This window comes from Solanum lycopersicum, chromosome 9 (genome assembly GCF_036512215.1).
Source record: "Solanum lycopersicum chromosome 9, SLM_r2.1".
Classification (NCBI taxonomy): Eukaryota; Viridiplantae; Streptophyta; class Magnoliopsida; order Solanales; family Solanaceae; genus Solanum; species Solanum lycopersicum.
In genome coordinates, this window is record NC_090808.1 from 69,675,455 (window position 1) to 69,696,847 (window position 21,393).

The 21,393-nt window shown below is 27.7% G+C and overlaps 2 protein-coding genes across 2 annotated transcripts; both read left to right on the plus strand.

The window, feature by feature from the left end:
- The first annotated feature begins 1,679 nt into the window (after positions 1-1,679).
- On the plus strand, positions 1,680-4,438 carry LOC101246867 (galactolipase DONGLE, chloroplastic). The gene has a single exon (XM_010328659.4). It carries the CDS (start codon positions 2,876-2,878, stop codon positions 4,247-4,249), a length of 1,374 nt encoding a protein of 457 aa, XP_010326961.4. The 5' UTR covers positions 1,680-2,875; the 3' UTR covers positions 4,250-4,438.
- An 8,429-nt stretch (positions 4,439-12,867) lies between these two features.
- LOC101246568 (protein neprosin-like) lies at positions 12,868-15,137 on the plus strand. Its single transcript, XM_069288870.1, has 9 exons — positions 12,868-12,966; positions 13,105-13,221; positions 13,290-13,382; positions 13,460-13,660; positions 13,780-13,836; positions 13,971-14,126; positions 14,203-14,256; positions 14,331-14,468; positions 14,720-15,137. Exons 2-9 carry the CDS (start codon positions 13,108-13,110, stop codon positions 15,089-15,091), a joined length of 1,185 nt encoding a protein of 394 aa, XP_069144971.1. The 5' UTR covers positions 12,868-12,966; positions 13,105-13,107; the 3' UTR covers positions 15,092-15,137.
- The last annotated feature ends 6,256 nt before the right edge of the window (positions 15,138-21,393 follow it).

The window sequence follows — 21,393 nt, forward strand, 5'->3', positions numbered from 1 at the left end:
TAGGTAAATAAGAAAAAATCACATATAGATAATACATAATATAATATTAAATATAAAATGAGCTTACAAGTATTTTGAAACAAATCAACGTCAATATTTTCTCTGAGGTAGAAATATGAATGGTCCTATAATTATTTTTTTCTAAATCGTGTTACACGGCACAAGTATAAATATATTCCTCACTGAAGTCAGATTATTTAACCAACTTTTGTCATTTTCAAGTTCCAAATGATATAGAAGCCCAGTGTCTCATTAATTGATTGTCTTAACATATATTATTACTATATTTTCTTAGCTAATATGTTCTTTTCAGACGAAATAAAAAAACTAGATAGAGAAATACAAGTACAATGTAGTAGGTATTTATGTTTCCAATAATTAATTCATGGCTAATTATTGGACTATATATATATAACTATATGATAATTTTGCAAAATTATATTATATTAGATATTTGCATTTTTATACCGATAAAACTGAAAATTTACATGAGCCAATCGAAGAGCAACTATATTCATTTATATATGTTTAAGAAAGAATATATATTTCTAATAACTTTGATGGTGGTAGTAGTAGTATATACACTCCCCATGCTATAAATATTTGTTTTTAGTACTTCCACAACCACACAATTATTGTAATCTCGATAAGTTTTCAAATTAAATTATCTGGCACGTCAATATTGATATTAGTGCATGTAGAGGCTAGGATTTAGTTTATAGTGACGGAGTCAAGATTTTCATTAAAAGAGTTTTAAATATAAAGAAGTAAATATATGAAGAAGTCAGAAGGGGTTCAACATTACTGTATATACATTTTTTTCAAAAAAAAAAAACATGTATAAATAGTATAATGTCTTGTCCACAGAAAATTTGTACCAACCTCCTAAGTACACCTTATCGGTGCCTGTCACTATATATATAAACAAATTTTGATATGTTTGGTTCATTATTTAGAGAACTAATTAAGGAAATACGACAATTTTGAATTTAGATGAGACTCTCTATAACCTCATCATGATGAGGTACAAGCTACATCACCATATTATATAATTTCAGAGCATTCTCTATTATCAAATATATTAAAGACAATCTAATATACTCTCAAATTAAACGTAAGCGCCATATATATATAGAGAGAGACGGTTCATGTTTTTCTATTAGCGATTCTACTTCAATGATATTCTCGTAATACATAGATTCTCTCTAATCTATAGAAATTATTATCGTAGTACCGATCGATGAAGATCTTTGTTTAAAAAAAAATTGGATAATAAGAAGTAAGTGTATGATCCATTTAGTATTGACACTTGATACTATTGGATCTAAAAATCACTGAGTCTGAAATTTGAAATTGCAATATATAATCTTAAAGCCTAATAATTTGTTACCTTTCCATATTATAATTCTAGCTTTCAAACTTGAAAGTCTAGTTCCTTGTACCTAGTCTGCAACGTAGCATGCATGTATAAACTTGCAAAGTCCATTTCCTTTAACTAAAGGAGATTGTATCAGTTTTAAGTTCGATAATTAAAAATTTTATCTAGTATGTATAGATAATCCATTCAATTATAATCAATAAGAAAAAAAAGTGATTTAAAATGGGAGCTAAAATTTCTTATTCTGTTACTCCTCTTCTTCTTTTTTTTAGGTAAAATTTGCTAGCAATTATTATTGGGTTGGTCATTTTTCATTTGTAAAGAAAGTACAAGTTAAAAAAATGATGATGGGTACATCTAAAACTCGTGTTTGGGTGATAAAAATGTATGGATTCATGTCACTCAAATCTCAATCTTGAAAGAATAATAAAATATAGAGCTGCTTCTTTTTTTATATATATAGATACATGAATATACTAGGTTTCTTTTTTTACCCCAAAAAGAGAAGTAATGATTTTATTTATTTATTTTAGTGAAAAGGTAGGGCCATACGTGTTGACTTTCTTACGAGTAAACTCCTATAGACGAGAATTATCGCATTGACCATTTATATTTTTCTTATTAGTATTATTTTACAACTTACTATAAAGATGATGTGAGTTTATAAAATTTAATAAAGCTTAATTTTCATCCACGAAGCAAGATTAATATTAGTATTATTTTTTTCCTAAAACTTTTATAAATTTGATAGTGGTAATTTATTGGAATTCTACATTTATCAAATTTATATATAGCTAATATCCACAAAAATAAAAAAGCATTTAAATTTTAACGACACCAAATATTATACTATATCTTAGGTTTCATCATCAAAATCAATTTAGTGCACAACTAACTTAATATCCAACAAGTGTATGATTATACTAAAGACCATTTATTTCATTTATCAATTGTGAATTGGTCCTACATTAATTAGATTATGGCATATATGGTGAAACTTTCCTTTTTAGGACATATCTTTTTTTCATACTAAGATACACTATAAAAATAATAGCAAAATTTTAGGGATATAAAATAAAAATAGAAAACACGCAAAAATTCGTCCACCTAGGAAACGCACCTTTGAAAAAGTCAACCACTTGAAAAGAAATTAGAAAAACCGTATTTTTATATTATGTTATTTTGCTTTATTTTATTTGCAGCCGCAAAAATTAAAAAAATAATTTTAGCCTAAACCGACCACTTAATTTAATGCATTTTATGATATTTTTCCTTGCTCAGTCAAAATACTCGCCAAACATGTCTTTATTTTCTTCATTTTTTCCCCTATGCTCTCTCCATACCCACCTCAACAAAACCTTTTTCAATTCTCATGACCATAAACTCAATATATAAATAAGTAAATAACCCTTGATATATAATTCATCTAGAGCTCTCACTCCCTCTCCACTTCTTCTCTTAGCTCTTAAATATTACTAATCTTTTTAAATTCATACAATGCTTAGGTTACCAAATATTCCAAATCTAAACTTTCCTACATTTTATGAAGAGTTTTTGCCTAAGCCATGTATGGTAAGACCAAATGAAGGTATCTCAATTGCACCTTTGACATTACAACAACTACGTTTCAGTCCCAAACTATCCTCCACAAAGAACATTGCTAGTGACGATATTGCAATGGGTCGTGGTCGTTGTAGTAGTGGGAGATTATTGTCTTCCATGTGGAGAGAAGTTCAAGGGTCAAAAAACTGGGAAAACCTAGTAGATCCATTGGACTCTCTCCTCCGATCAGAGATTATTCGCTATGGAGAGTTTGTGGCTGCTTGTTATGATGCATTTGATCTTGATACAAATTCAAAAAGATACTTAAATTGCAAGTATGGTAAGAGTAGGATGTTGAGTGAAGTAGGGTTAGGTGAATCAGGGTATCAAGTGACAAAATACATATATGCTACTCCAGACCTAATCATTGGTAGCAATAATATTAGTATTGGTTCATCCTGTGGGAAATGGATTGGTTATATTGCAGTGTCAAATGATGAAGAAACAAAGAGACTTGGGAGGAGAGATGTGCTTGTTACCTTTCGTGGAACGGTCACTAGCCCTGAATGGATAGCAAACCTGATGAGCTCATTGACTCCTGCTCGTCTTGATCCTCATAATCCGAGACCTCAAGTTAAGGTTGAAGCTGGATTCTTGAGTTTGTACACTTCCAACGAGGACAAGAAGTTTGGGCTTGGAAGTTGTCGCGAGCAATTACTATCTGAGATTGGGAGATTAGTAAATAAGTACTATAAACAAGAGGATATGAGCATAACTATAGCTGGACATAGCATGGGGAGTGCATTAGCCCTCTTACTAGCTTATGACATTGCAGAGTTAGGGTTGAATACTCATCATCATCATCATCACATGACTACTGTAACCGTTTTTTCCTTTGGAGGGCCAAGAGTTGGAAACTCAGGCTTCAAAGAGAGGTGTGAAGAGTTAGGTGTGAAAGTCTTGAGAATAACAAATGTAAATGACCCCATAACAAAACTTCCTGGGGTTTTTCTAAATGAAAATTCTAGGGTTTTGGGTGGTAAGTATGAGGTACCGTGGAGTTGCTCATGTTATGCACATGTTGGAGTTGAAATCTTGTTAGATTTTTTCAAGATGCATAATCCTTCTTGTGTACATGACTTGGGTACTTATCTTAATTTGCTCAAGTGTCCAAAGAGATGTTTGCAAGTTCAAAGAGAAGAAGGTATTCATCATTTTATCAATAAAGCAAAGGAGTTTGTCATTTCTGGATTAAACTTCAATCCACCCTTGCAATGGAAAAATGTTGCAATGAATATGGTGAACATGGTTCAATCCCAAAGGACTTAATTAGAAACATCCATCATGGTCTAGACTGATGTTTTTCAACCTACTAGTTTTTTTGGTTGAATTATATTTTGCATCCCTCTACAAATTAAGATCATGAGGTTCAATTTATAGTTTGTAATACATATAATGATTGTAAATAATGCAAGATAAATAAACTCAAAATCACAATCTACATTTGTTTAATTTTTATTTCGCAATCGTTTGATTTCAGTACATATATCATGTCTTGACTACTACGTATTATCAATGTTTGAATTTTGTTACCACTATGTACTTCAATGCTAATAAACGAATTTCAAATAAATATAATATATGTATACATATTTAAGTAAATTTGTAGCACAAATATAAGATTTAATTAGGACAAACTAAACCTGCCTTGTGGGTTTAATTGAACCTACCTAGTTAGAGTATGGAGTCACCGACCAAAAAATTTCCCAAAACAGAAAACAAGAATTAGAACAAAGGGGATATTGGATCATATGGTGAATATATATTAAAGTTATTAATTATTTCATGATGATTATGATTATGATATGATATTTACTAGTCACTAATAGATTCTTAAGACCAGGTCAATAGACAAAAAAAATAATCTTAACAGTTATTCTTCCGTCCAAAACTTATGTTCCTATTTAGATTATGAGTATTTTTTTTTTCTAATTTAATTGAACTCAAGTTCCATAATGTTATATATCTATATATTCACGCTACAATCATACTAACTTGTACATCTTATATATGTCACCACATCAATGTAACACATACATTTAAGATATTGTTACTTATTAAAATGTTATTATCAAAACATATCACTTTTATATGAATTTAAGTTATATATATGTATATATATTGATGTCGTGATAAAAATGAAATTCAATAACTTAGGTGATCAAGTATACTCAAAGCAAGGGAGGTTGACTCTACAAAGATGTAAGAATATTTTGAAGATGACAAAGACGGTTACGAAATATTGAGAAAGAAGAAAAATAGTGGGGGCAAAAAAATCAAGAAAATGATGAAAAACAAGATTCAATATTTTTCAAGATCTTAAATTTAGATATCTCTATGGAAAATTAGACAAAGGAATTCCAAATAGGATGTGGAAGAATAGATAGGTCAAGAGAAGAAATTATTGCACTCATCAACAACTTTAGCTAGAATTTGAAACTTGTTGACATTCTATTCGTATATTTTCAAGGCACCTTCATGTCACACCGAAATAATTTACCGTGAACCAATTTATCCCTAATTAATTGTTCTTTACAATATTGTTATTGTAATCTAAAGTCATTGTTCCGTTCCGAGTGAAATGGTTGAAATTCTATGAGATAGGTTATGGTTTTCTCCTCCCTTGAGCAACGATTTTTCTCATATAAAATTCAGTGAAAAGGTTGAAATCCTGTGAGATAGGTTCTGATTTTCTGCTCCCTTGAGCAATGATGTTTCTCATGTAAAATTCTTATGTCTGTTTTAATTTAAGTCGCCTACTTTCCACACTTTTATTCTATCAAGAAGGGATTTGATCGATTAACGGTTAGTGAACACATACATTCCATATATCAACAAAAATAAGAATTTGTGATAATATATCATTAATTCGTATTTAAATAAAATTAGCAAAAATTTATTTTTGTTGTTTATTTATAAATTTATTCGTCACTGGCTAATTCCTATTTATTTTAGTGGTGAACAAGTATAAAAAAAAAAAAGGAAGGCCATACATTTTTCTTCCTCCTGCCTAATCATCCCTTCGACTTTAATTTGTACCTACATATGCTATTAAACAAGTTTCAATGAAGCTTCCTGATTTTGTTTTTTAATTTTATTTAAAATGAAAACACGCAACTCTATTGATTTAATTAAAATATTTACAAAAATAACTATAATTTTTTTATGAGTAATTTAAATAGAAAAAGGGATAATGCCCAAGTACCCCCTCAACCTATGCCTGAAATCTCAGAGACACACTTATACTATACTAAGGTCCTATTACCCCTGAACTTATTTTATTAATAATTTTTACCCCTTTTTAGCTTACGTGGCACTATCTTGTGGGCCCAACGATGGTTGACTTTTTTTTCCGAACTAGTGCCACGTAGGCTAAAAAGGGGTAAAAAATTACATATAAAATAAGTTGAGGGGGTAATAGGACCTTAGTATAGTATAAGTGTGTCTCTGGGATTTCGGGCATAGGTTGAGGGGGTACTTGGGTATTTTCCCATAGAAAAATAATGATTCTTTCAGTAGCGATAAATTTAAATTAAAAATAATTTTAATATTAGTGGACTTTTGTGAATTGTCGTCGTTGAAGTTACACGTATATGAATTATAATGTAAACGTCGAATTTCAAAAAAGAGAAAACGATAAACTCCAGGAAAAGGTGGTTTACCAAAAATTGGTGGAATTAATGAATAGTAAATTGTTGTGTTCTATTCACACAATATTAGTCAAGTTGTTTGTAGTCATAATATTGTTCAATGTTTAAATAGCAAGCTCTAGCTACCTTCTCCGACCAAAATAAAATTAAATTGACCATGGGGATTAGCAAAAAGAATATGTTTTCATAATTTGTTGTTTTTCTCGCTTTTAAATGTATTTTTAATTATTATTTTATCATCATTTATATTTTAAGATGTAATTTTTCAGTATTAAATATTCACTCTATTATGATGTTTATAGCGTTCAAAATAATTAATTTTATCTTATATTTTTGAAATTACGATAAATAATTTGAGATGAAAAACGGAGATCCCACGAAAGAATATGCAAGAGTACGTAAATTATTGTAAGGCTGTCATGCTCATGCATGGGTGACAATATATTGGAAGATAACAATTAAAGTATTACATAAGGGGTAGTGTAAACATTTTAAAGTATTTTATATTTTCTCATTCTCTTTTATTGAAGTACGTAACGTATACTGGAATAAAAATATAAAAGTACGTGGTCTTATTATATAATTTGTTGAGTCTCTAATTCTGTGTTTTCATTCATGGTTTGTCCTCAATTAGCTGCGCTATTTTCTCTTATCAATTTCTAAAATGAAAAAGAAAAAAATTAATGCTATCGAACCACATTTTCTCTAAACAATATTCAATGTCTTTCAAAGTTCCATATTTGTATCTGCAATATAATACCGTTATCATGTAGAAATTACTGGATCTAGTTGTATATTAAATATTCTTGTCAGCATATATGAAATTAAAGTATTTCAATCAAGTGGCGAATATAGAATTTTCAATAAATTATATTTAATATTTAATGCAAACTAGCGAACACTTGGTTGTAGTTGAAGTATTGTCTTCAAAAGACAGTACCGCCTAAACTATATTATTAGTAATTAACGAAACATAATAATTAAGTATATTACTATTTGCAATGAAGTTTAAAGGGGTGGAAAATAAACTAAAATCACAAATAAAATATGATATAGCGGAGACGTGATTGTGCTCTCCTAGTAAATTTCACCATGATTGATGGATCGTTAATATATAGCATATTTCTCAAATATAAGACGACATGAATCTTTTTCTAATAAATCTAATCGTCAAGAACATTATTCTAAGATTTTATGAAATATTTGAGATATTTTTTTATAAATATTCAAGATTTCATTGAATATTTGAAATTTAGATTTATTTATATATATGAATGCTCAATAAATTATGGGATACTGAAAATCTCAATTTATTTATGAATATCCTAAATTTTATGAGATTTTCGGGATAACTCTCAAGGAAATGTGTGTTCATTTTTACAAGTATGAGTTGTAGAATTTAAGGTAAAGTAACCTCAAAAAATTTTAACAGAGCTAATTAATGACTGAGTGGATTGAATTTGCCTAGTTGAAATCTATTTTACTTCAATTATAATAAAATTTTAATGTCTATAATTACAAACAGATCTTTTGGAAAATCTATTTTTAAAAATGTTAGTAAGACTGGTCTTATTTTACCTTTTAAAGTTGTATTTTGCCACTTTAGTAATATAATGTGTTTTTAGTTATCTAAAAAAAAATGTTATTCATGGTAATCTCGCTAGAGGTGCTTCTAAATAAATAAATAAATATTCAAGACACTAAAATGAGCTCCGCCTATAGTAATTTTACTGTTAATTTTTAAATGTAAGTAGATTAGGATTTGACTACGATATAAATTGCGATGGAATGGTTAAGTTATTAATCAAAAGTACTGAGTTAATTAGAACTTTCGAAAATAGAAAAAAACTTATTGAGAGCGTGGTCCCAAAAAATAAGTCTTTAAATGTGCGAATACAAATTTAATCAAACTACTATATGAGTATCAAATATCAAACGGAAAAAAAAGATTAGGATTCAATTTCTATTGACAAAAAATTTGAGACATCTAACCCTTGATCATGATTAAGACGATGCATCGAATTGGCCTATAATTAAAATATTCTATTGCAGCAATTTGTACAGTAATTTAACATTAAAGATCTGATTAGGGACATAATCGTAGACTTATTAATTAATTAGGTTGTATTTAGCATTATTAAATAAAAGTTGTCTGGAGATTAATTGTATGCAGAGATGACGATGCTAATGGAAGTCATGGTCAACGACTTCAACATAAATTATTAACTCGAAAATATGCATGATCACCTTAATTATGGAGATCCATACAACACAAATGTACCAAATCAAGAATAATTAACTTATTTGTCCTATGTTAGTACACCTCTGGGCTTTAGTCATTTTTATTTGTCCAATTAAAAAATAAAGAAATATCAGGTTAATTAATTTTTAATTTTCTCTCATTATTAAATATGGTTATTTTTTAAAATATATTTTTCAAAATATTGGATTAGTATATTTAAAGGGGTGATATAGTAAATTTATCATTTTATTAATTATTTCTTAAATGATGTGTCAATCAATCAAACATGAATAAATAAAAATGAACAAAGAGAATATATTTTTTTCTAACCATCTTGGACTTTTAATTTATTGACCGAATAACTAATTATTATTCAAATAACTAATTATTCACATCATACTTTCTAGCAATTAAATGTTTACGAGGATAAAAATTTTGAACTTAAGAGTACTAAAGGACAAGAACTTCAAGTATTATTATGTTGAAAATTTAAGTTTTGTATATACTTTATGAATTTTTAAAGTTATTAAATTTTAATTTGTCGAACACATATAATATAATGGTAGTTGTTGATACAGGAAAAGCTAAGTTTGTACTAAAACTGTTGAGGAATACATGTTTTATTCCTTTAAATGATTGCCATGTACAGTGTGAAAAAGAATATAGAGAAGTTGAATATATTTACAAGCAAAGGTCAACTAACACGTACATACTGTTTTTCTTCTTGTATGATTGAATTATAAAATACTTCATAATATATATATATATATTGTAGCTAGAGTATGTTTCTCTTAAAAGTATAAGAAAGAACTAAACACAAGGAAAGTATATTTTTCACTTTTTAAAAATGTTTCATGATCAAGGTTAAAAATAGATTGATTAAAATTTTTGATGCATATATAGAAATTGTGCCAATTAATGAACCTTATGACATGTGCATGCAAGTTTGACTAAATGATATATATATATATATATATATATATATATATATATATATATATTTGATCACAAATTTTATATGATTTGACTATATATTTACAGATTTTATATGATTTATTTCACGGGAGAATATATTTTTTTCTCTTGTTAAGAGATACGAGATCATCATCATTAATATATATAGGGATAATGCCTAAGTACCTCCTCAACCTATGCCTGAAATCTCATAGACACACTTATACTATACTAAGGTCATATTACCCCCCTGAACCTTTTTTATTAATAATTTTTTACCCCTTTTTAGCCTACGTGACACTATCTTGTGGGCCTAACGATGGTTGACTTTTTTTTCAAACTAGTGCCACATAGGCTAAAAAGGGATAGAAAATTACTTACAAAATAAGTTCAGGGGGTAATAGGACCTTAGTATAGTATAAGTGTGTCTCTCTGGGATTTCGGGCATAGGTTGAGGGGGTATTTGTGTATTTCCCCCCATATATATAACATGAAAAATGTTTATGTGATCATGTTTTCCTACTTAAATTTGGATAGGTTTGTTATGTATGGGCCATTCAGAACCCTAGACTAGAGGCGATAGCTATATTACTTTTATTTGAATTATACATATTATTACATTTTATTTTATTTTTCTAAAAAAAAGATGTACCTATATGATGACTTCACACGTATAGTTCAACCGAAAAAAAAAGACTTCACATGTAATTTCAATTTCAAAATTATGAATTACTTTAGCTGAGGTATATGAGAGGACAAGAATGGATGTTGATTATATCGGCATATTGCAAGTCAAAAAGAAAAGATTTTGTCAATGAATTGAATTTTGAAAGTGAAAACTAATATACAAATCGATAAATGAGAAAATATTTTTATGGTAAATACTTCATTTATTATAAAATATTTTATAAGAAATAAATAGATTTTTTTTTTATTTCATATATAGTATATACACTAATACAATAGGAGATGGAGGTGGAGGTGGGGGGTCAATGTATAAATGAGGCATTTTTTAGGCTCCAAATTTGAGGCCTCAATTATTATAAGTATTTTTTAATAATAATACATAAATTTATTATATTTTACTTTTAATTTATTTCAAAATATTGAAAAATATTTCTTTTTTTTATCAACTTTTATTAAAATAATTATTTTCTTCATTCTTCTTCGGAATAGAATATTTTTCAAAAATTTTGATTAGAACTCACCCGATTGTTTTAGTAGTTTAGCAGCCAATTAAGTAGGCAACTAATATAATTGCCTAAATTTTGAAAAAAAAAAAAAACTTATCACGAAAATGACGATAGTAATATTATTTTTCTTTATTCAGAAAGTTAAATTTTTGGAAGTTGTACCACTTATAGATTGAATATTGACATATAAAACCACATCTTAATTGATGGGATTTTCATTGTCTATATGTATAGACTTTTAATTCCTCTTAAAGTTTTTTCAATAATCATTTTAATTTGTTCTTTCCTACTACGTACTATGAGGAATTTTTAGACTAATTTTAGGTACAAATTGAAATATGTGCCACCAAAATAAAGTTTAATTAACACTCAGTAGCTACTGAATCATAATTCGACTTGTAATTATCAATTTACGTCTACTTTCTAATTAATAATTACTTTTTTACACACTATTTCACTAAATACATATATCTATTCAATTAAAATAATCTTCAAAAATTAATTAATCATATTTTCGCTTAATATAATGACAACTACATTTAATTTGAATTACTAGATGCGTCATATTATTTTCATTCAATTATTTGGAGGAATTTTATGTACAAATTGGAGTACTTTTATGTACATAGGTACTTTTTACGGTGATAGAACAATGATCACTCCAATTTTTTTATTTCTAATTTTTCTAGATGCAATTTTTTAGTCCAATTATTTCACAAAGTTTTAATACGTGATTTTTGTTATTTAGTAGCTAGCCTGTTCGGTAAAAAGTAATTCAAAAGTTGCTTAGTTACTATGCAATGATACAAGTGTTTCTTTTAAACAGTTAATTTCAAAACTTCATTTCACAGTAGAATAATAATTTATATTTGGTAAAAATTTCGAAAGACTGTACAAAAAAGATTTTTAAAATATTTAATTTCTAAAAATGTGGTGAAACACTTAATTCACTACAATAACTTTTTTTTTCAAAAAAATAAATAAATAATCATATGTTTATTTGGATCTGGTTCATTATAATTTTATTGTTCTTGATTCGTTACTATTATTTGGATCTGATTCATTATAATTTTTGGACTAAACAATATCTTTTTAACTTGTATCACCTATCTATCTAGTAATTTCATAAATCCTTAGCTCATAAAGCTTTAGAAAGGGTACCAAAACTTAATATAAATCTCTTCACAATTTAATAAAAACAGTATTATCCAGAACTTCACAATTCAATAAACACAGTAATTATATCTGGAAATCAGAAAATTATTCATGATTTTGTCTCTCGAAAAGAGAGTTCGTTTGAATTAACTTAAAAATTAGTTAAACATGTCATTAAGTTCTTTTTAAATAAATTTTTTTTAAAAAAAGTTTAAAAGTCAAAAGTAAAACTTTTCCCTACATTAAAAAAAATTGACTTGTCGTTTAAGTTTAACCAAAAAAATTGACTTGTCGTTTAAGTTTAACCAAAAGTATTACTTTTTTTAAAGTCAATTCAAATGAACTCTAAATAGGAAATTTTTTAAAGATTAATATTGAGCAAAATTACCAAAATAACCATCACTGAGTTTTAGTCAATTTGAACTACCCTATTTTGCTAGAGCTCATCATATCCATTAAATGAAAAAAAAAACTTCAAAATTAAACCGTCCTTCCCCACTTTAGCTAAACATAATCTCCTCCTTTAGGTAATTAACTAATTAATAATTATATATGGACACTACATTTAATTTTTTTTACACTTTTTCCCTACACAAAAAGAAAGAATATAAAATATATTTGACAATCTTAAATACTTCTATATATAGTAAATATATAATTATAATCAGAATTGCTTAATACATACACTTCTAATCCAAAGTATATAGAACCTTCATGATGGTATCATAGGCAAAAATTGTTAGCAAATTTCAACCTCCAGAGTCTAGACCCTTGGTGAATCAAGTACTAGTGGTTCGTGATTTATTCAATTTTATAATTTTTAAATTCATTTATTAATATATGTATGCATCTAACATTTCATTTTATCAATATAATAATTGTGTTCTGTGTATCCATTTTATAATGTTTGCGTGAAACTTTCTTATATAGGTGATGAATCGAAGGATTATACAACATTTTTTGCTTCTACTCTTTCTATGTTTGATGAACTATGAGGGGGTTCGAAGCACAAAAATCCTTAATAAGCCTCCAATTAAAACGATTAAGGTATATAGCTAATTTGATGTGTATATAAATGAAACAATAATTTGTTTATTGTGTTGAAAATTTTACAGACTGAATATGGTGATATATATGATTGTGTGGATTTTTACGATCAACCTGCATTTGATCATCCTTTATTGAAGAATCACAATTACCATCCCCAGGTCACCGATACATCCTCTAACCATCAAATTTTATAATGAAAAATGAACAAACATTGAAAATTTTATTGGATGAACAGATGAAGCCCTCTTTGTTAACGAGAGAGAGTATTCCAACTCCATCGAGAAGTGCTACGTTGCAGCAAATGGGATTATCCGTCGAAGGTTGTCCTGCTGGAACAGTTCCTATTAGAAAATACACTAAAGAAGATGTTATTAGACAAAAGCTTTTACCGCCACCAGAAGGCACCGTTCACGTTGTCGATCCTCCACTTGCTAATGTAAGATTTTTGTTGTTTCGATTGATATTTAGTTTTTCCAATTAATACTCAAAATGTTCATATAGCAAAATTATATATATATATAACATCTCTTGTAACATTATCTTACTTTTGCACAGAGGGACAACTTCAATGATTCCAAATCAAGAAGGATTAAACCTTTGAAAGGGTACAAGGTAAGTAAATATTACTACCTATCTTTATATATAGATTTATTTATGCAAATTAAATCACAAAATTGAAAATAATTAAGTTATGGATCCTAAGTACTCTTTTATGAAGAATAATTTATAGTAATTATTCTTTTCAGCTGGCTATTGTTTCAACAGAGGACAATCCAAATAACAAGTTTGGTGGAGCTTCGATGATAGCTGCTATATATAATCCGCGTAGTACAGGTCAACAACATAGTGCATGTCGCTTGAAACTTATTAAAGGAAAAAATATTATACAAACGGGTTGGAGAGTAAGTCGGATCAATTATACATATACCATATTTTTCTTTATATATATAATAATTATTTTTCGTTTTACTTTGTTAGGTTGATCCTACTCTATATGGCGATAACAGAACTAGATTATTCATACATTTCGATGTAAGTTTCCAACTAGTAATATTGTATAATTTCTTAAGATTTGTCCCTCAAATTAATCATCCTATATTTTTCAGGATGGTACAAATTCTTGTTTCGATTTGTTATGTCCTAGCTTTATAATTGTAAATCAACAAATCACTTTGGGTCAACCATTTAATCAGACTTCCACCATTAATGGGAAACTCTATGACATGGCATTTCAGATAAAATGGGTAATTTTTCTTCCTTTATTTATATAAGAAAAGCTTTCATTATTTGTATGTTGTTCCTTTAGTTATTGATATGTTCCAATTTTAGTTCATATCAAATGTTACTCAAAATATCATTATGGTCGTATATCAAATCCTTCAAAAAAAGAATGACTATCTTGTTAGAAGGATCCGACACGCATTAATTAGTAAGAAAATAGACCTCAAAGTAGAAGCACCAATATTACATATCTTTGACCATGTTTGTTTTATAGGATCAAGAGAAAGGGAATTGGTGGCTATTGATTGACAATGTAGCAATTGGTTTTTGGCCAAAAGAAGTTTTTGATGATTTTGAGAATTTTGCAACAACAGTTGAATGGGGTGGAGTTGTGTATAGTCCAGCTGGGGTACTTGAACCACCAATGGGTTCAGGGCTTTACCCTCTTATGAGAAGTACAGCAGCCAATGCATATTGTAGAGTTATTACACTCTTAAATGACAAGGGTCAAAACATTGATCTATTAGGTTCTAAGTTGCCAACATTTTCAACAACTCCTATGTTGTATGTTGCTGTTGATGTTCCTAATTATCCAGGTGTTGATTATAATCATACCATCCTTTATGGTGGACCTGGTGAAATCTAATTATTAATTCAATAATACAATATGTAACGTACGTGCATTTAGGACATCCATTTTTTTCTTTTTACTTTTTTCAAAGTTATGTTGTTTTGAGTAATTTGCAGCACTACATATATGATTTGATTAATCTTTGTATGTGTTGTGAAGATCCTCTTTTATCGTGTGAGGTTATTAAGAAAAGGAGATATGTGATGATAATTGAATCGAATCGAACTCACCAATAAGGTGAATGTTCAGATGGTCTCTGAACTGTGATATAAGAGATACAAATAATAACTAATTACAAACATACTATATGAATTGATTATAATTAAATGAGCACACAAATGGATGTATAAAGTTGTTTTTTTAATTGTTAATGGACATTTGATACAAAATTATTGTAGGTAGATTTATCATTATCTTACTAATTAATTAGAAGCTAAAATTTCACTAGCTAGTAAAAGGAATTGTTATACAAAAACCTATCAATTTTAATATTGATGATAGTTTAACAGAAAAACCATGTATAACATCAAATGTGATAAAAATTAATTTAAAATGGTACATAGGAGAGGGACGATAAAGAATGTCATTATTATTAAGAGAAGCAATAGATAAAAGGGCCTTTTTTTTTACCATAATTATAAGCATTTTACCACTTAATTACTTTAACTTTATGCTAAATTTGTGATGGTAGATCATGTTTGATGATAATATAGTTTTCTAAATGGTTCAATATAACATATTTTTCACATACTGGACAAATCATACATTTTAATTAATTAATAATTAGATATATTTAAGTCATTGTATATCACTAGAATAAAAAAGCATAATTTGTTCACATCAAATTGAGAAAGATTCGTTGCGACATTATTACCACACATATGCACAGAGGGAAAACTCACCAATCCAAAAAACTAAATAACACAAACATTTAATGACTAAATAATAAATTACCATAACTCATTGATGAGTTTTATTAATATAAAATTTGACTTCTTGAACTTTTCTTTTCTAGAGGTCAATCAATTAATATCCAATTAAATAGAAAAAAAAAAGATCCAAATATTTGTTCACATTAATTAAATAATTATTCTCCTTATCACACAATATCTATTTTTAGAAGCATTTTTCAAAAATAATTTTTAAAAAAGTGCTTTTGAAACAAAAAGTTGTGTTTTTGACTAATAATATACAAATATAAAATAATAAGAATTATTATATAAAAATAAAAAATAAAATTCTTGTGTGAAACTTAACCAAATTTATGGTTATGCTAATTAATTAATAAGAGATACATTCAGTGGCGGATCTAAGATTTCCATTAAGAGAGTTCGGAAAAAGAAGAGTAGTGCTAAAGATTTGAGGTTTGAATCCTCCAACACTAAGCCAACCTCTAATCTTGTATTCAGAAGCTTCAAAATCAATATATAAACATAAAAATTCTTTAAAATACCTTAAATATACAACATAATTTTTTACAAACTCTAAGTCCGTCTCTGGATATATTGGTGAATATGTATATACGAGAGGGGTATTTTAATTTTCAAGAAATAATTCTTTGCTTCTGCATTTTTTTTAAGAAACATAAACATTTAGCTTCTTCCCGATAGCAGAAAAATTGTTTCTGCTTTAATTTAAAAGAGTTTTCAAAATTTATCAAACACTAATTTTTTTTTTGGGGTGGGGGGGGGGGGGGGGGTGTGGGGGGGAATATTGAAGCATTTTTCACCTCCTAACAACAATGTCAAACAGACTCTAAATTTATTCACACTTTTTCCTCCACGAAAAGCAAAAATATAAAAACAGAAAAGTATTTGATAATCTTTTTAGTAAGTAAATCATATCCTATACGGTGAATCTCTGAATTAATTTCTCTAATGTAATCCAATTAAGTATAAAATCAGTAGTCTAGGCAAGAGTTGCTAGAAAAATTCAACATCAAGAAATTTGGTGAATCAAGTAAGTGATATCAGCAAAAAGATTATTAATATCCTCATATTTATGATATATATTTTTTTATTTTTTGGATGAATTTGTTTTTTGTTTATATATGTAGAAAATGATGACGAATCAAAGGATCATAGATCATTTTTTGTTAATGGTCTTCCTATGTCTGAGTTATGATGGGGTACGAGGAACAAAGTTGTCCAAACAAGAAGATAATTTGGAGTTGGAGAAGCAACTAAAAGTCCTAAATAAACCTCCAATTAAAACCATTAAGGTTTGAAAATTGTGTCTCAATAGCCAAAAAAAGGTTTCTAATACTCTTTGTCTTTCTAATATAACGTTAATCAGTAATATTTTGTTTTATTTATTAACAGACTAAATATGGCGATATATGTGATTGTGTGGATTTCTATAAACAACCTGCATTTGACCATCCTTTATTAAAGAATCATAATTACCATCCTCAGGTTTGTCCTTTATATGTGACATCTTATTTACAATCAATTTTTATCATCAAATCTTAAAATGAGTAATAATTTATCAAAGAAAATTTGGATAAACAGATGAAACCATCATATTCTATGATAGAGAGTGTTTCAACTATATCAACAAGTAATTACAAGTTATCAAAAATTAGATTATCTGATGAAGGATGTCCAGTTGGAACCATTCCTATCAGAAGGATCACCAAAGAAGATCTCATTAGACATAAACTTATGCCTGCATCAGAAGATGTGATGTTCAACAATTTACTCAATCGTGTAAGATAGTATATATTTATTTATTTCTAAGTTCAAAAAATGAATTTGATGAGTCATGTTTCACTATTTATCATTGCTAATTTAAACTATAACTTTAAAACAAACCACTAAAAATTCATTGTCATCACAAATTAAATTTAGCATTTTATTATAATAATAATAATATATCTTATATTATTACCTTACTTTTGCAGAGAAAAAAACCTATAAAAGGGTACAAGGTACAGAGAAATATGTTTAAATTAATCCTATATCTTTGGAAAGAATTCTCAAATTTAACTTATGCTTGTGTGTGTATATAGTTTGCAATCCTTCATACTGAAGACTCTCCCGATAACAAATTTGGTGGAGCTGGCGTAATAACTAATGTCTATAATCCTCACGTCGAAGGTGAACAACATAGCGCATGTCGATTAAAAATGATTAAGGAAAAAAATATTATACAAGTCGGTTGGTTAGCATTTCATAAATAATTAATTTCAATTGCTCAATTCTTCAACCATATTATAATTTTTTTTATTCATATTTAATTTTTCAGGATGGTAAAACTAGTGGTTGTTTCAATTTGTTATGTCCTGGATTTGTTCTCCTAAACACACAAATACCTATAGATGGAGTATTTGAACCCGTTTCTAAATATTATATTTTTATATATTTATCGACGACTCTTACTTGCTAATAATTGAAAATATGTAGGATCAAGAAAAAGGAAATTGGTGGTTGTTCTCTACGGAGTCTAATACACCATTTGGTTTCTGGCCTCGAGAAGTATTTGATAACGATTTTGCATATTTTGCAACGAGAGTTGAATGGGGTGGAGTGGTATATAGTCTACCAGGAATACTCGAACCTCCCATGGGTTCGAGTTTTTTCCCTATCGAAAACATTAGTTATGATGCATTTTGTAAAAATATGACACTTTTAGGTTATAGAGGTGAACGTCTAGAAAGTCAATTGTCCTCATTTTTATCTGATAGTCATTTGTATAATGTATCGACTATTCCTGATTTGATGTATTATGGTGGACCCGGTGAAAAATAGGTATTAGTAATATTTACGCCTATTTATCAATTTTATAATTAATAATAATATATTTTTATTTATATGTCTTCTTGTCATTTTTGTAATAACAAGGAAGCATGTTTAACTTTTAAATAATTGAGAGGTATGTTTTTACTCTTTTTATGTCGAAAATATGTTAAATTTATTTTTATTTTAGAAATTAAATGTATTATCGCGTTAAATATATATATATATATATATATATATATGAACTTAACATATATTATATATACAAGTGGAACAGTAGATAAATTTGTGAATATTGTTCAAAAATTAAAAGATGCACTTTTCGACTAATTGCAAGTTAAATATATTTCTTCAAATATGGCAAAATTAGAAATATTAACCAACAATTGAATGACCAAAAATGCTACTATGAGCAACAATTTAGAGATTCGAAGTCACTATATATATCAACTTGAGCTATAACATAATTAGGGGGTGACAATGAATAAATTGCTCATTTTAGATACTTTAAAGTAATTTTAAAGTGTTTTGGATAAAATTTAAAAAGATGAATAAGAAGATATTTCAATTTATTAGTAATTTCTTAGAAGTAACATGATTTTAAAGAGGCTATTTGTGACAACTCACAACGCCCATTAGAAACTACATGAGACATGACCATGCACAAATCCTTTTTTAGTTCATATAATTTTTGTAAATTGTGTGTAATATTGTTCAAATCTTATAATAAATAGATAATAATCCCTCATCTCTGGTATGCTACGCGGTTCGAAGGTTTAATTTTTTTGAGTTGACTATATATATTGATTTAGTGTAAGTAATGTTTTAATAGAATCTCTACGTCTAAAAAAAAATGTAAATGACCAAGTGCTACATTCTAAAGCAATATCGTCAATTGCACCTCTAAAGTTAGTGACAAGAATACCTAGCTTAATTAATATATTGTCATTTTAAGAGTATTATATCATGGTCAAATTAAATTCCTCCAAGATTCAAATTAAGTAATATATTGACTATATGAATTATGTATCTCTCTTATAAAATGAGTAATAATAAGTAAAAAGTAATACTCCAATTAATGCATTCTCATTTCAAATCAAATTTGTTTTGTTTTGCTAAAATGACATTTTGAAGGGATCCAAATAATTTCATCTTAACTAAAGATGTGAATTTTCGGAATTGAAGAGTATCCAACTAGGTTTGCAGGCTATAACTGCAAGTACTTTGTTCACATACCAATAAATGAGGTGTTGTAGTAGTAGATAATATATACTCCCTCTCTCTTTAATGAATCAAATTCGTATATATATATATATTGCACTCTCCCAACTTCTCATTAATTGCAAATCAAGATTTCATAAAGTTATAAATACATCTACTCACAAATTTAAGAAAAATGAAAATGCCCAGATCAACTCAGAATTTAAGATTTATAAATTTATAATAATCTCAAATTATAAATAAAAGGAAAGATCAAATAAAACGTTATATGCTTTTTTGTAAGGAACAAAAATAAGAAGCAAATTTTTTTTATATATCTCATTGAATTCTCAATAGATATACACCAGCGAGTAAAATCCAAACTTCATAACTTGAATTCGCCCTTGGTAATTGATAGGAAATATAAGAATAGTGATATATAAAGTGTGAGTAAAATTCAAACTTCGTAACTTGAGTTTTCCCTTGATAATTGATAGGGAGTACCAGAAAAATATACTCTCAGTATATATATATATTTATCGCCCCAAATTATCGATATACTAGCTAGTAACATTTGTTATGTTATGTATATTGTGAAATTAGAAATCCTCTTTAATTTGTCATGGAGCGTGATATAGTTTGTGTACCACCAAGCAATACAAATACAATAAATTTTGATTACACTACACATATATACTTATCAAAATAAATAAAATCAATGTTTTAAGACGATAAGTTCTCTATTTTTTTTTTCTAACAAATGTCAATACCGTTAGGATAGACGTCGGGTGTCATTATAGATTCCATCCATTTTTATAATCATCAAAATTTTCATCCATCTTGTGTAAATTATATCATGATTTAATATAAGGATAAATCAATATCGAATAACTTTTTTTTTGCCTCCTCAATTATATCATGATCTATTATAAGGGTATGTATGAACGAGTTTCTGCCTTCGTCCTTATTATTTTTTATTATATGTCATTTCAATTTAATTTTTTATTTTTAATTTAAAAATTATTTTTAAAAAAATCAATCCAAACAAACTCTCAGTCTAGTAATCTCTTGCTTTTAGTTAAGGTTTGTATTTACCTTCATTATTCCTGAAACTAAAATATTACAAATTTAATTGAGGAGAACTAGTCATATACTTTTTTTATTATTACTATTATTAGTTATTTGTTGAATATTATTAGTTGTTTGTTGAATTTTTTTGGGGACATTCCTCACTAGTATTGGTATAAATTATTATTTTTCCATTTCATGAAGTTCATCTCTTATTCACATGATTTTGTATTTTAGTAAAACATACAATTTTTTAAAGGTTCTAGTATGGTTTTCTCCCATTTAATGCCTAAAAAAATGGTGATGAATCCA